At 36.4% G+C, this 11,708-nt stretch overlaps 2 protein-coding genes across 2 annotated transcripts in view; both read left to right on the top strand.

Moving 5' to 3' along the window:
• Window positions 1–3,007: 3,007 nt before the first annotated feature.
• LOC107556847 (glutathione S-transferase P-like) lies at window positions 3,008–7,799 on the top strand. Its single transcript, XM_016240085.1, has 7 exons — window positions 3,008–3,197; window positions 3,752–3,787; window positions 6,274–6,380; window positions 6,498–6,585; window positions 6,884–6,987; window positions 7,232–7,333; window positions 7,426–7,799. Exons 1-7 carry the CDS (start codon window positions 3,023–3,025, stop codon window positions 7,612–7,614), a joined length of 801 nt encoding a protein of 266 aa, XP_016095571.1. The 5' UTR covers window positions 3,008–3,022; the 3' UTR covers window positions 7,615–7,799.
• A 2,305-nt stretch (window positions 7,800–10,104) lies between these two features.
• fnta (farnesyltransferase, CAAX box, subunit alpha) overlaps window positions 10,105–11,708 on the top strand; it is a 15,248-nt gene continuing 13,644 nt past the window's right edge. Inside the window, exon 1 of the mRNA XM_016240084.1 lies at window positions 10,105–10,293. Coding sequence (XP_016095570.1) covers window positions 10,181–10,293 — 113 coding nt within the window. The 5' untranslated portion in view covers window positions 10,105–10,180. The remainder of the gene's footprint in view (window positions 10,294–11,708) is intronic.

The raw sequence follows: 11,708 nt of genomic DNA, 5'->3' as shown, positions 1-11,708 counted from the left end.
ACTATACATGTATTCATTTGTCACCCGTCCTCTTCTGCTGTTCCTTCCTGCTTCGGTGTATGACGTTAAACAGCTTTTTGACCAGCTAAACTGGAAGAGGGAGACTGGACTCCAAATCGTGATTCAACTTGGCCCGTAAAAAAGTATGACGACAAACCACTTCACTTGACCTAAACTGTCGTTGCTTTCCTTTTTTCAATTATTTATTTTATTTTAATTTTTTTTTCTATTGCTAAAAAGTTGGTTGTATTTTAGACTGCAAAAAAAGATTTTCTAGAAAATTACATTATACCCTGTGGAAGCCTGTTTCTGCCACAGAAAAAAAAAAAAAGGTAACTGACATTTTATCTCAACTTGGATTATTTTTTTTCTTATAATTCTGAGAAGGAAAAAAAAGAAATTTTGAAAGTGTAAACTCAGAATTGTGAGATATAAACTTGTGAGATTTAAACTTTAGCATCCTGAGGAAAAGGTCAGAATTATGAGATCTTTTTCCTTCACAATTCTGAGTTTACATCTCGCAAATATATGGATGCCTGTACTTTGGAAGAAATAAAATTAAAGGTAATTGTGACTTCTCACAATTTGGACAATTTTCAGAATTGCAATAAACTACATATAAACTCATAATTCAGACTTTTTGCCTGCATTTCTGAGATTACATCCGATGTCTCCTAATTCTGTGATTACATCTCGCAATTGATTTTTTTTTTTTTTTTTAAAGGGAAATTGCAACTTTTTGTCTCACAGTTCTGACTTTCCTTCTCAGATTTGAGTTTATATCTTGCAATTCTGACTTTTTTCTTAAAACTGAGAGGAAAAAGTCTGTAGTTGTACTCAGAATTGCAAGGAAAAGTGTCAAAATTGTAAAAAAAGTTGCCTTTAAAAAAAAATAAAAAAAATTCTATTTAAAAAAAATCCATAGAATTCTAACTAAAAATCACACACTATGTTGGTAAATATAAAATTTTTTTATTACACTTCTCTGTCTGTACAGCTGCTTGGAGTGATATGAATGAATCCCAGATAGACCAAATACTAAATGAGTTATTTCTCAACAGTAAAATGCTGTTGCATAACCACTACTTTAATTGGCCAGCGACATAACGTTATACCTTACCTCGCTTCAGAGTCAGGAAAAGATCATATCTCCAGGAACTGCATGAAGACCTTGCCCCCTATTAAAACATCCTGTGGATGTGTTCTGGTCGGCTCATAGGTGAATTTAAAAGGTTCAAAGTGATTGCAACCCAAACTAACACATTTATGCACATACAATGCATTTTGTTCCAATAAATATTTAATGGTACCACTGATGTCTGTTTTCATCCAGAGGATTTCAACTCCGTACAGCAACATCTACATGTTTCCTAGATGTGTGCTATAGCCTGTATAACAGGTGTGTAATGGTGATTTTGCACTTTTACATGACTGTATTCACCTCCACAATGAGAGCTGAACAGGATGAACTAGTTCTTATGAAACAACAGCAAATTCCCAATGACCGATTGAGGTGTGAAGACATATACGAATGAGGCTAGACATGGTGTATTTAGATACTGTATGCATGTAGCCTACACAGGTTACAGTGCGTGCTGGTCCCTCTTTTTTTTCAAATTGTGCTAAAATGGCAATTCTATAAGGGCAGTTTTAATGGCTTTACTCAAGTGACCTTTTTCTATAAGAATTAGGAATAAATTATTCACTTTCACTCTCAGCACTTAATGAGGCGCAAATGATTTTCATTGCATCATGACCTTTGAGCAAAAAAATCACAAGTTTCACTTTTGAGTGAACACCATCTAAGGCTAGACTGTTTAAACAAATAGGACTTTGCAAGCATATTTGACATTTTTTTTGCTTGCATGCAAATATATATTTTGACTCATCAGACTGAACTCTTGTAGACGGTTAGTATAGCCTAATCTCCAGTGCTAAAAGCTGTTACCCAGGTCGATTGAGTAACAAGCTCCTCTGAGATAAACAAAAAGATGCACTGGTAGTCAATGCAATACAAGTAGTAAAACAAGATCTCTCTCTCATTCCTCTCTTTTCCTGCATCTGTGTGAGAGTGAATGCGTGTTAATCGTCCCGTATTTAGGGCATCAAGATTGTCCCGTATTTAAGGCATATGCCGTATGTACCATCTATAGACCATGCATAACAAAATCTAAACTGTGAATTAGTAATTTGTGTTTGATTAGTGAACATAGCCGTTTTTACAAACGCAAACAACGTGATTATTTTTCATGAGTCCAACATCCAGCCATTTCTACCTGAGGGAAGACGTGATCAATAAGGGGAGTTGTCTTTTCACAATTGTTGTATTCTTAACCTTGGACCTCATTCTTGAAACACAAAATGACCAATGAATGTCATACAGTACTAGGCCTATTTGCATACTGTTTTTATACAGTCAATGATTTATCCTTTTCTGAAGTTGGCAACCGTAGCCACGCCCCCGACAACTCGAGAATGACAAACAACCTTATCTGACCTGGCTTTCTTTTCCTCTATTTATGTATGTATGTATGCATGTATTTATTGGTGTGTAAGACTATTAAAAAGACATGCAAAACACATAAGCCAGATTCAATAGGAAAATGTGTTGTGGTTGCTAAGGGATTCCTTGCAAACTGGGTCAAACTGACATTTATTATGACACAATGTTGAACTATTTCTATTTTGAAAATCAAGTTCATGTAATGTTTTTTGAGGTATTAGTTGATTTGCCTGACTCAAACATTCCATCATTTTTGATAAAATGACAAACTTGATAACACAAGATGGTTAAAATATAAAATTAAAATATTAAAATTCATTTTCAGTTGACAAAATCATGCAAGCTAACTGTTAGTCCCTCACTGACTAACATTTCGCTTCACTTCTACCTTTAGCCTACTTGATTTTCTTTATAAAAAGTTCAGATGCTTGGTTAACCAAAACATATTTCTAAATGTCTGCTATTCCTTAAAACAGCATCAAAATCCTTTTTAAAGTTGCATGTACTATAACATCACAAATGACCCACTGGCAATCAGGCATGAGTTTTGTTGCAGCTACGCAGTTTGCATGCAAAGAGGGCGCGTGCATGACTCATCAAAAAAAACGTCAAGTCTTATATAAGGAGCGTCGCGCGAGCTTCTGTGCTCTGCACTGTCTGAAACAGCCTTCACTACCCACTTTATTCTGCACGAGTAAGTACCTTATGCACTTTTAAGTACGTATGATCGTGCATTAGGTCTACATTATGTCGGATGTGTTGCTTGTAAATAATTGTATTGCGCTGCTATAACAAATCACTGACGGCGTCGTTGCACTCAGCAATGTGTCTGAAGAAGATAGAGCTTAAGCCTGCATTACATAATGTGCAGCTATTTAAATAGATCTGCTCGAGTCCATTCAACGCCTGCATAGCCAAACTGAACGATACGTTTTAAAACTGCAATATGTGTTAATCATATTTCTAAGGTTTTGCATGACCTTGCATGACTATTTTGAAGTATGCTAACGTTACATTATTGTATGTGCATGATTTGAAAGCGTTATGTAATGCTTAATTGCTCGCGCATTCAGAAAAAGACAGGGCATTCTAGTAAACATGTAGTTGGCGTGCAAATTTGCCTTTACAATCGCTGCAATACATTCCCCCTGATTACTTCCTTTTTAGGCTGTTTTCATTTCCGTGTGTTCTGCAGTTCCTCTTAACTGTTTTCCTGTTTATTTATTTATATTCTCTCTTTTTTTGCAGTGGCTCCCTACACACTCACGTACTTTCCAGTCAAAGGTTTGTATGAAAGGCTGATTCTGTAATCTTGTCACACGATGCGTGTTACTCCTCAGAAAATTCTGGAATCGTGAAGTGGTTCGGTTTAAACAGTATTATGTAATGGAGCTGCAAACAAAAGAAGTGCAAGTTGCATGCAATGCGAGCCATATGTAACCATTAAAGAAGCCTTCTATTTAAGTAATTGATTGAATTTGCATGCAACTTTAACCAGATTTAAAATAGTATTATTTGCATATTTTATAATACAGATTTCCAGCTAATAAACTTGTATTCTAAGAACGTTTTGCTAACATTCCTATTAAGTTATTTCAGAATGATTTCATAATACACGCAGTATATCAAAACCTCCAGTTTTTAAAACGTGTTTCAGTAGTTAACTTTTTTTTTTTTAAAGCGAGTTCCCATTTTATAATTTACCAAAAGTTATGTGAACACTATATTTGAATGTTATTTGGACATTCCGAAACCAGTATTGACATTAAAAAAAAAAACGTTAGATGAATGTCAAACTAAAATATAAAATGTTCCATGAGCAACGTATAAATGTTTTTGTGCTAGTGTTTTGAGACCGTTATTATAGACCAGATATCTTTGCACAAATGTTCTAGTAACGTTACTGGTAGTAGAATGTTTGGTCATAACTTTGACTTTGAGAGAACCTTTCCAGAACGTTAAAGAATGTTCGGAGAACATTCCTTGTTAGCTGGGTTAGTATTTACGATATACAGTGGGGAAAATAAGTATTTAGTCAGCCACCAATTGTGCAAGTTCTCCCACTTAAAAAGATGAGAGAGGCCTGTAATTTTCATCATAGGTATACCTCAACTAGGAGAGACAAAATGAGAAAAAAAAATCCAGAAAATCACATTGTAGGATTTTTAAAGAATTTATTTGCAAATTATGGTGGAAAATAAGTATTTGGTCAATAACAAAATTTCATCTCAATACTTTGTTATATACCCTTTGTTGGCAATGACAGAGGTCAAACATTTTCTGTAAGTCTTCACAAGGTTTTCACACACTGTTGCTGGTATTTTGGCCCATTCCTCCATGCAGATCTCCTCTAGAGCAGTAATGTTTTGGGGCTGTCGCTGGGCAACACGGATTTTCAACTCCCTCCAAAGATTTTCTATGGGGTTGAGATCTGGAGACTGGCTAGGCCACTCCAGGACCTTGAAATGCTTCTTACGAAGCCACTCCTTCGTTGCCCGGGCAGTGTGTTTGGGATCATTGTCATGCTGAAAGACCCAGCCACGTTTCATCTTCAATGCCCTTGCTGATGGAAGGAGGTTTTCACTCAAAATCTCACGATACATGGCCCCATTCATTCTTTCGTTTACACAGATCAGTCGTCCTGGTCCCTTTGCAGAAAAACAGCCCCAAAGCATGATATTTCCACCCCCATGCTTCACAGTAGGTATGGTGTTCTTTGGATGCAACTCAGCATTCTTTCTCCTCCAAACACAACAAGTTGAGTTTTTACCAAAAAGTTATATTTTGGTTTCATCTGACCATATTGGGATTTTTGCTCCCAGTTCTTGTGATCATTTTGACCCCATGGGGTGAGATCTTGCGTGGAGCCCCAGATCGCGGGAGATTATCAGTGGTCTTGTATGTCTTCCATTTTCTAATAATTGCTCCCACAGTTGATTTCTTCACACCAAGCTGCTTACCTATTGCAGATTCAGTCTTCCCAGCCTGGTGCAGGTCTACAATTTTGTTTCTGGTGTCCTTTGACAGCTCTTTGGTCTTGGCCATAGTGGAGTTTGGAGTGTGACTGTTTGAGGTTGTGGACAGGTGTCTTTTATACTGATAACAAGTTCAAACAGATGCCATTAATGCAGGTAACGAGTGGAGGACAGAGGAGCCTCTTAAAGAAGTTGTTACAGGTCTGTGAGAGCCAGAAATCTTGCTTGTTTGTAGGTGACCAAATACTTATTTTATCGAGGAATTTACCAATTAATTCTTTAAAAATCCTACAATGTGATTTTCTGGATTTTTTTTTTCTCATTTTGTCTCTCATAGTTGAGGTATATCTATGATGAAAATTACAGGCCTCTCATCTTTTTAAGTGGGAGAATTTGCACAATTGGTGGCTGACTAAATACTTTTTTGCCCCACTGTATCTATGTCTGTTATTTTAGTAAAACGATGCACAATACCGTCTCTGTTCAGAGAATAACAAGTAGAATATTCTTCACTCCGCTGCTAATCTTTGGCAGCCTGCATGTTCTCTCGTGCCAGCCAGCTTTTGGTTGTCCAATCAAAATGTGACATTTGTCTGAAGGCATTTGCCCTAGATTGGGAGGAATGGCAGTTAACTTCAGCCCACATACAGTGGTGGGGGGGAATCCTTTGTTGGACGTAACTTGAGTGTTTGCAGACTTGAGTGTCATTGTGTCTAATGTCTTTGATGCATCATGTGATCACACACTTGGAGAATTGTAGATTGCTGTTAACCCCATGTCATGTGCATCTCACAGGCAGATGTGGTGCCTTGAAGATGATGCTGGCGGACAATGGGCAGCAGCTGAAGGAGAATGTGGTGTCCATAGAGGAGTGGATGAAGGGTGATCTGAAAGGCAGCTGTGTGAGTTAGAGAACTACTATTATTATTTTTTTTTAATAAATGTAAATCGGTTTAATGTAGTTTAAACTGTATGCCTTCATTAACATGCTGGTTGTTTTTTTTTGTTTTGTTTTTTAGCTCTTTGGACAGTTGCCTAAATTTGAAGATGGTGACCTGGTCCTGTATCAGTCCAATGCCATGTTAAGGCATTTGGGTCGCAAACATGGTAACAATCACTGTTAATGCATTAGAATAAAATCAAGCATATTTAAGTTTGTTTATTTAAAAAAAAAAAAAAAAGAAAACCTGCCATTTTTATAATTTACATTTTAAACATTTCTTTCCGAGATAATAACTGGATGCCACTCGCTTAATTAAACATGCAATGTAATGTGGTCATGTGGCAATAGTTTGGCATACTATTGTTTAAAACCTTCCTTGTTGCATTATGCATATTCTTTTTAAAATTATATGCAATATACAGTATATACAGAAGTGTTAATAATTTTCTTTTTCACATTCAGGTGCATATGGAAAAAAGGACTGTGAGGCTTCTCTTATTGACATGATGAATGATTCAGTTGAAGATCTTCGCCTAAAATACATTAAGCTGATCTACCAGGAATATGTAAGTACTGATGTGACTGTAAATCTAGTCTGCGTCAGATAAGTAAATAAATACTAAATTTAAATATTTTATATTCATTCAATTTCTTTAAAAAAAATGTATTCCAATTGTTTCCTTTTTTTATTTATACATTTTTTACCATTTATTGCCATTTTGGTGCAAATGCATGGTAAACCAAGTTTCTTTTGTAATTATTACCCAAGAAGACATTGATAGTTTTCTATTTTTGTGTCCCCATCTGTAGGAGACTGGTAAAGAAGCATACTGCAAAGATCTGCCCAACCACCTCAAACCATTTGAATCTATTCTGTCCAAAAGCAAATCTGGATTCCTAGTTGGTGATCAGGTGAGAAATCCAGCACAGACACCAGAAGAGTAACGGATGTAATTTAGTACATTTAATTCTGACTGCCACCCATGTTTCAAATCTCCTCCCAGATCTCATTTGCTGACTATAACCTGTTCGACCTTCTGCTGAATCATAAAGTCCTTTGCTCTGCCTCTCTGGACTCCTTCCCAGCTCTCAAGAGCTATGTGGATAAGATCGCTGCCCGTCCCAAAATCAAAGCACTCCTGGAGTGTGAAAACTTCAAGAAGCTTCCCATCAATGGCAATGGCAAGCAGTAATTCAGTAGAATATTCTCAAACAATGGCACTTGCTGTTAAAAGGCCTTAACTGTTGCCCTGTGATTAGCAAAACATCTTATGTCTTTGTATGAATATCTATTTTCTGTGTTTAACTGTTTTTGATCGTTTTTACTAAAATCCATGTATCAATTATCATGAATAAAAAAAAAATTAAGCATCCAGAATGGTTTCAGTGCTGCTTTAAAGAACAACTCTATACCTATATATGAAACATGTTTTAGATTGCCTGAAAAATAACAAATTTAGTTTTTTTTTATTTTTTTTTATTTTAAAGTTGAATATTTTAGTAACTTTCCAAAAATGACTTCTATGCTGCCTTTATTTACATTAAAATGGTTAGTGAACATTCAAATTTATTATACTTAAAAAGATGTAGATAGTGATGAGCATTTGTTAATCTGAGTAATTAATTACTTAGTTGAAGTTATATTTTATATATAAATTCATTCCCGTTTGCCTTTTTTTTTTTTTTTTTTTTTTTTTTTTTTTTTTTTTTTTTTTTTCCTTCATTTTCCGATATTATTTTTAGTAATTTGATTAAAAAAATATTTAAAGGGGTCATATGATGTTGACATGATGCTAAAAAGAATATTATTTGGTGTAATGAAATGTGTTTATGCGGTTTAAGGTAAAAAAAAAAACATTAATTTCCACATACTGTACATTATTGTTTCTCCTCTATGCCCTGCCTTTCTGAAACGCGTAGATTTTTACAAAGCTCATCGTTCTGAAAAGCGAGGTGTGCTGTGATTGGCCAGCTATCCAGTGTGTTGTGATTGGCCGAATACCTCAAGCGTGAGACGGAAATGTTACGCCCCTACCATACTGTGATGTCTTGTCCTGGCCAGAGCGACGAGACAACATGAAAACTCATAAACGAGGCATTTGTTGCATCCAGTGGGGACATAATTATGGATTATAATGACTTATACTGTCTTTTTACGCGTTACGTTGCATCGCGCTGCGTAAACATAAAACCATGTCTGCATTTGTGATCGGAGAAATGACAAACAACAAGCGCTACTCTACACTGCCCAACTTGCATTTGAATCGTCAGTGAAAGTGACGTGACATGTGGCTAAGTAGGGTGACCCAAACTCAGAATTAGTGATCTGCATTTTTATCCAATCAAAAGTGCACACACAGCAGTGAACGAACACACACCCGGAGCAGTGGGCAGGCTTTTTTTTTTTTTTGCTGCGGCGCCCGGGGAGCAGTTGGGGGTTCGGTGCCTTGCTCAAGGGCACCTCAGTCGTGGTATTGAAGGTGGGAGAGAGCGCTGTACATTCACTCCCCCCACCTACAATCCCTGCCGGCACGAGACTCGAACCCACAACTTTTGGGGTTATGAGTCCTACTCTCTAACCATTAGGCCACGACTAAAAATGAAAACATACTTCCAGTCCGTGAGTCAGAACAGCCGGCTCAGGAAACAGTCCTCCATAAAATGCGTTGCACACAAATTAATATTTGGGTTGAACTGTTCTGGAACAGTGTTGTAAATACAACTTAACCACTAATTTCTAGTCGTGTCCTCTTTTGGAAGACCAAACAAAGTAGTTTTGCTTCCACAACGAAACACAGCGTCACACACTGTGGGCTAGAGTGAGCGGTGGTGGGCTTGAGTGAATAAAAGTTACGCCTTCTTTCTTTGCGTGGACATTTGGGCGGCATTATGCAAATCTTTCCACATCGTGACGTAGACATGTGGGGGCGTGTTAGAACGAGCCGTTTTAGGTAGGCGTGGCTGACTCTTAACTTTTATAAAGAATATCTCTTTGGATTTGAGACTTTAGTCTTTGCAACTTTACAGATCTTCTTTATGCAGCAAGAGCTTGTAACACTCCAAAGAGCGTTTTAAACTGACCCCTTTAAACTGAAACAATTGTATTGCAATATATAGTATATTACATATATTTAAATATAATACATTTTATAAGTAATAAAATACAATATATTTGCAAATGTATCTTTTTTTTTATCAGTATTGTGTGTCTGTGTAAAAAAATAAAAAATAACGGGAATTAATTTAAATATAAATACATTTTAAACACACACACACACACACATATATATATATATATATATATATATAAATACACAAAATATATATTAAAATAAATATATAAAATCTAAATTATATTACATATAATTTATAGTTTGTGTGTGTTTTAATCAAAATAATGGGGGAAATGTAATAAATGAAAAGAAAAAACAACTGGAATTAATTTAAACTAATAATATGAACATACATGCACAGTATAATTGCTATAAAGTGTGTGTGTGTATTAAATGTATAATATTAGATTTATTTATTGATTCGATTAAATTGTTTTATAATATTGTACTTTTGTTTTCACCATTAGTTCCTACATTTCTACATTTCACCATGTTTTCGGCCTAGTGCTGTCCTGTTTCAGCTCTACTCGACTTTGACAGGCTTTTATTTTGAAACCGTTCTTGATCAAACGTGTCTCTGCCTTCACGCGTCTGTCAGCTCAGTTCTGCATCTCCACAGTTAATTTATCCAGGTGCAGTTTCTATAATGTCTTCTGTTGAAGAAATGTCCAACTCCGTGGCGGAGAGTTTGGAGGAGGACGGAGTAGAAGAGGAGAACACTGTGGAGGAGCCTGTTAAAGGCGGTTATATCTTCTACCGGTGAGCTTAGCAGCTAGCTTACTTAGCATGATAACTGAGTGAGTGTGTGTGCGGCTAATCACTTCAGTAAGAGATGGTTATTTAATCTCATTATTATTGAATTATGTGGGACATCCGCTTTGAATAACGTTTTAGACATACAAGCAATGCACTTCCGTGTGCAGGCAGCTGTATTAGCTTGTTTTATAGGAGTGATTTACATGAACTGAATCAGGAGCGTATTCAAGATGTGAATTAAAAATGGTTTAAAAATCGTGAGTAAGTGTAAGTTAATAGGGTAATCCTTGGTAAACACTCTATAATCACTACAGATGTGTTTTGATGTTAGCTCTCTGAGAGAATCACGTGAGCTGAATCAATACGTTAAACATTCATATGAACTGAATCAAGAGAATTGAACAGGATGTAAACAATCTGTGTAATCCAGACAGAGCAGAACTAAAGGAGTCTTTTCATCCCAATTTAACACTAGATTAGATATTTTCTTATGGCAGTTTTCATTTTCTGAGTGATTCACCTCTGAAGAAGTAATCCTGGGTTAAAGGAGTCTTTTAAATCCTGATCAGGAAAAGTCTGTTTAATCCTGAGTTACCAGGTACCACCATACAGGAGATGTTTTCTGAGGGTAATTTTTCACATTTGACTCATTCATTCTAAGTGGTTGAGTCACATGAGATGAATCCAGAACATTGAGCCTAATGTAATATGCCCAAAAAGCTGTTATAGATGCTATCACCTAGTGCTGGGCGGTATGACCAAAAATGTATATCACGGTATTTTTCAGAATTATACCGGTTTCATGGTTCATGACGGTATTTTTTTTTCATGCATGACCGGGTGTTAACCATATATTCTACTGATTGAGAGAGGAAATACTGCAGTATATTGACCTAGAATGCCCTATTTTACTGTCATGATGAGTGAATATTGTCAAAAAATACCACACTAAATAGTGACTTAACACGACCCCTTTTAATACATGTTAACCAGGAGTCACTCATTTATAATCGCAGCATCGTCTGATAAAATCAACATGCATCTACACTAAAGAGCGGCTATGCGGTTGTTTTGGCTATATTACTTTTTTGCCTCATGCAGCGCACTGCCTGTGTCTGAGTAACAAACTAAAAAAAACAACAAACAAAAAAGTGCATATGATATTAACAGACGAACTCCGTTCATATTTATAATTCCAAACAATCGGTAAGAGACAGGTGCTAGGAAATGCTCTTTTGTACTCATTTATTGACGAGTCAGCTGCGGAGCGGTCAACTGAATGCGCTGCTTCTCTGCCGCTCACTACACAGAACAGACGCCGAGAGAGGCGACTCTTCTCCGGGAAAGTCAGACTTCACGGGACAGCACTGGCACATAGCTAAGGTTTATCCCAAAAAGTCGCTAGGTTTGTCAGTATG

This window comes from Sinocyclocheilus grahami, unplaced genomic scaffold (assembly GCF_001515645.1).
Source record: "Sinocyclocheilus grahami isolate Dianchi unplaced genomic scaffold, SAMN03320097.WGS_v1.1 scaffold580.1, whole genome shotgun sequence".
Classification (NCBI taxonomy): domain Eukaryota; kingdom Metazoa; phylum Chordata; class Actinopteri; order Cypriniformes; family Cyprinidae; genus Sinocyclocheilus; species Sinocyclocheilus grahami.
The sequence above is the reverse complement of the archived record's forward strand: the minus strand, read 5'-3'. Positions and strand labels throughout refer to the sequence as shown.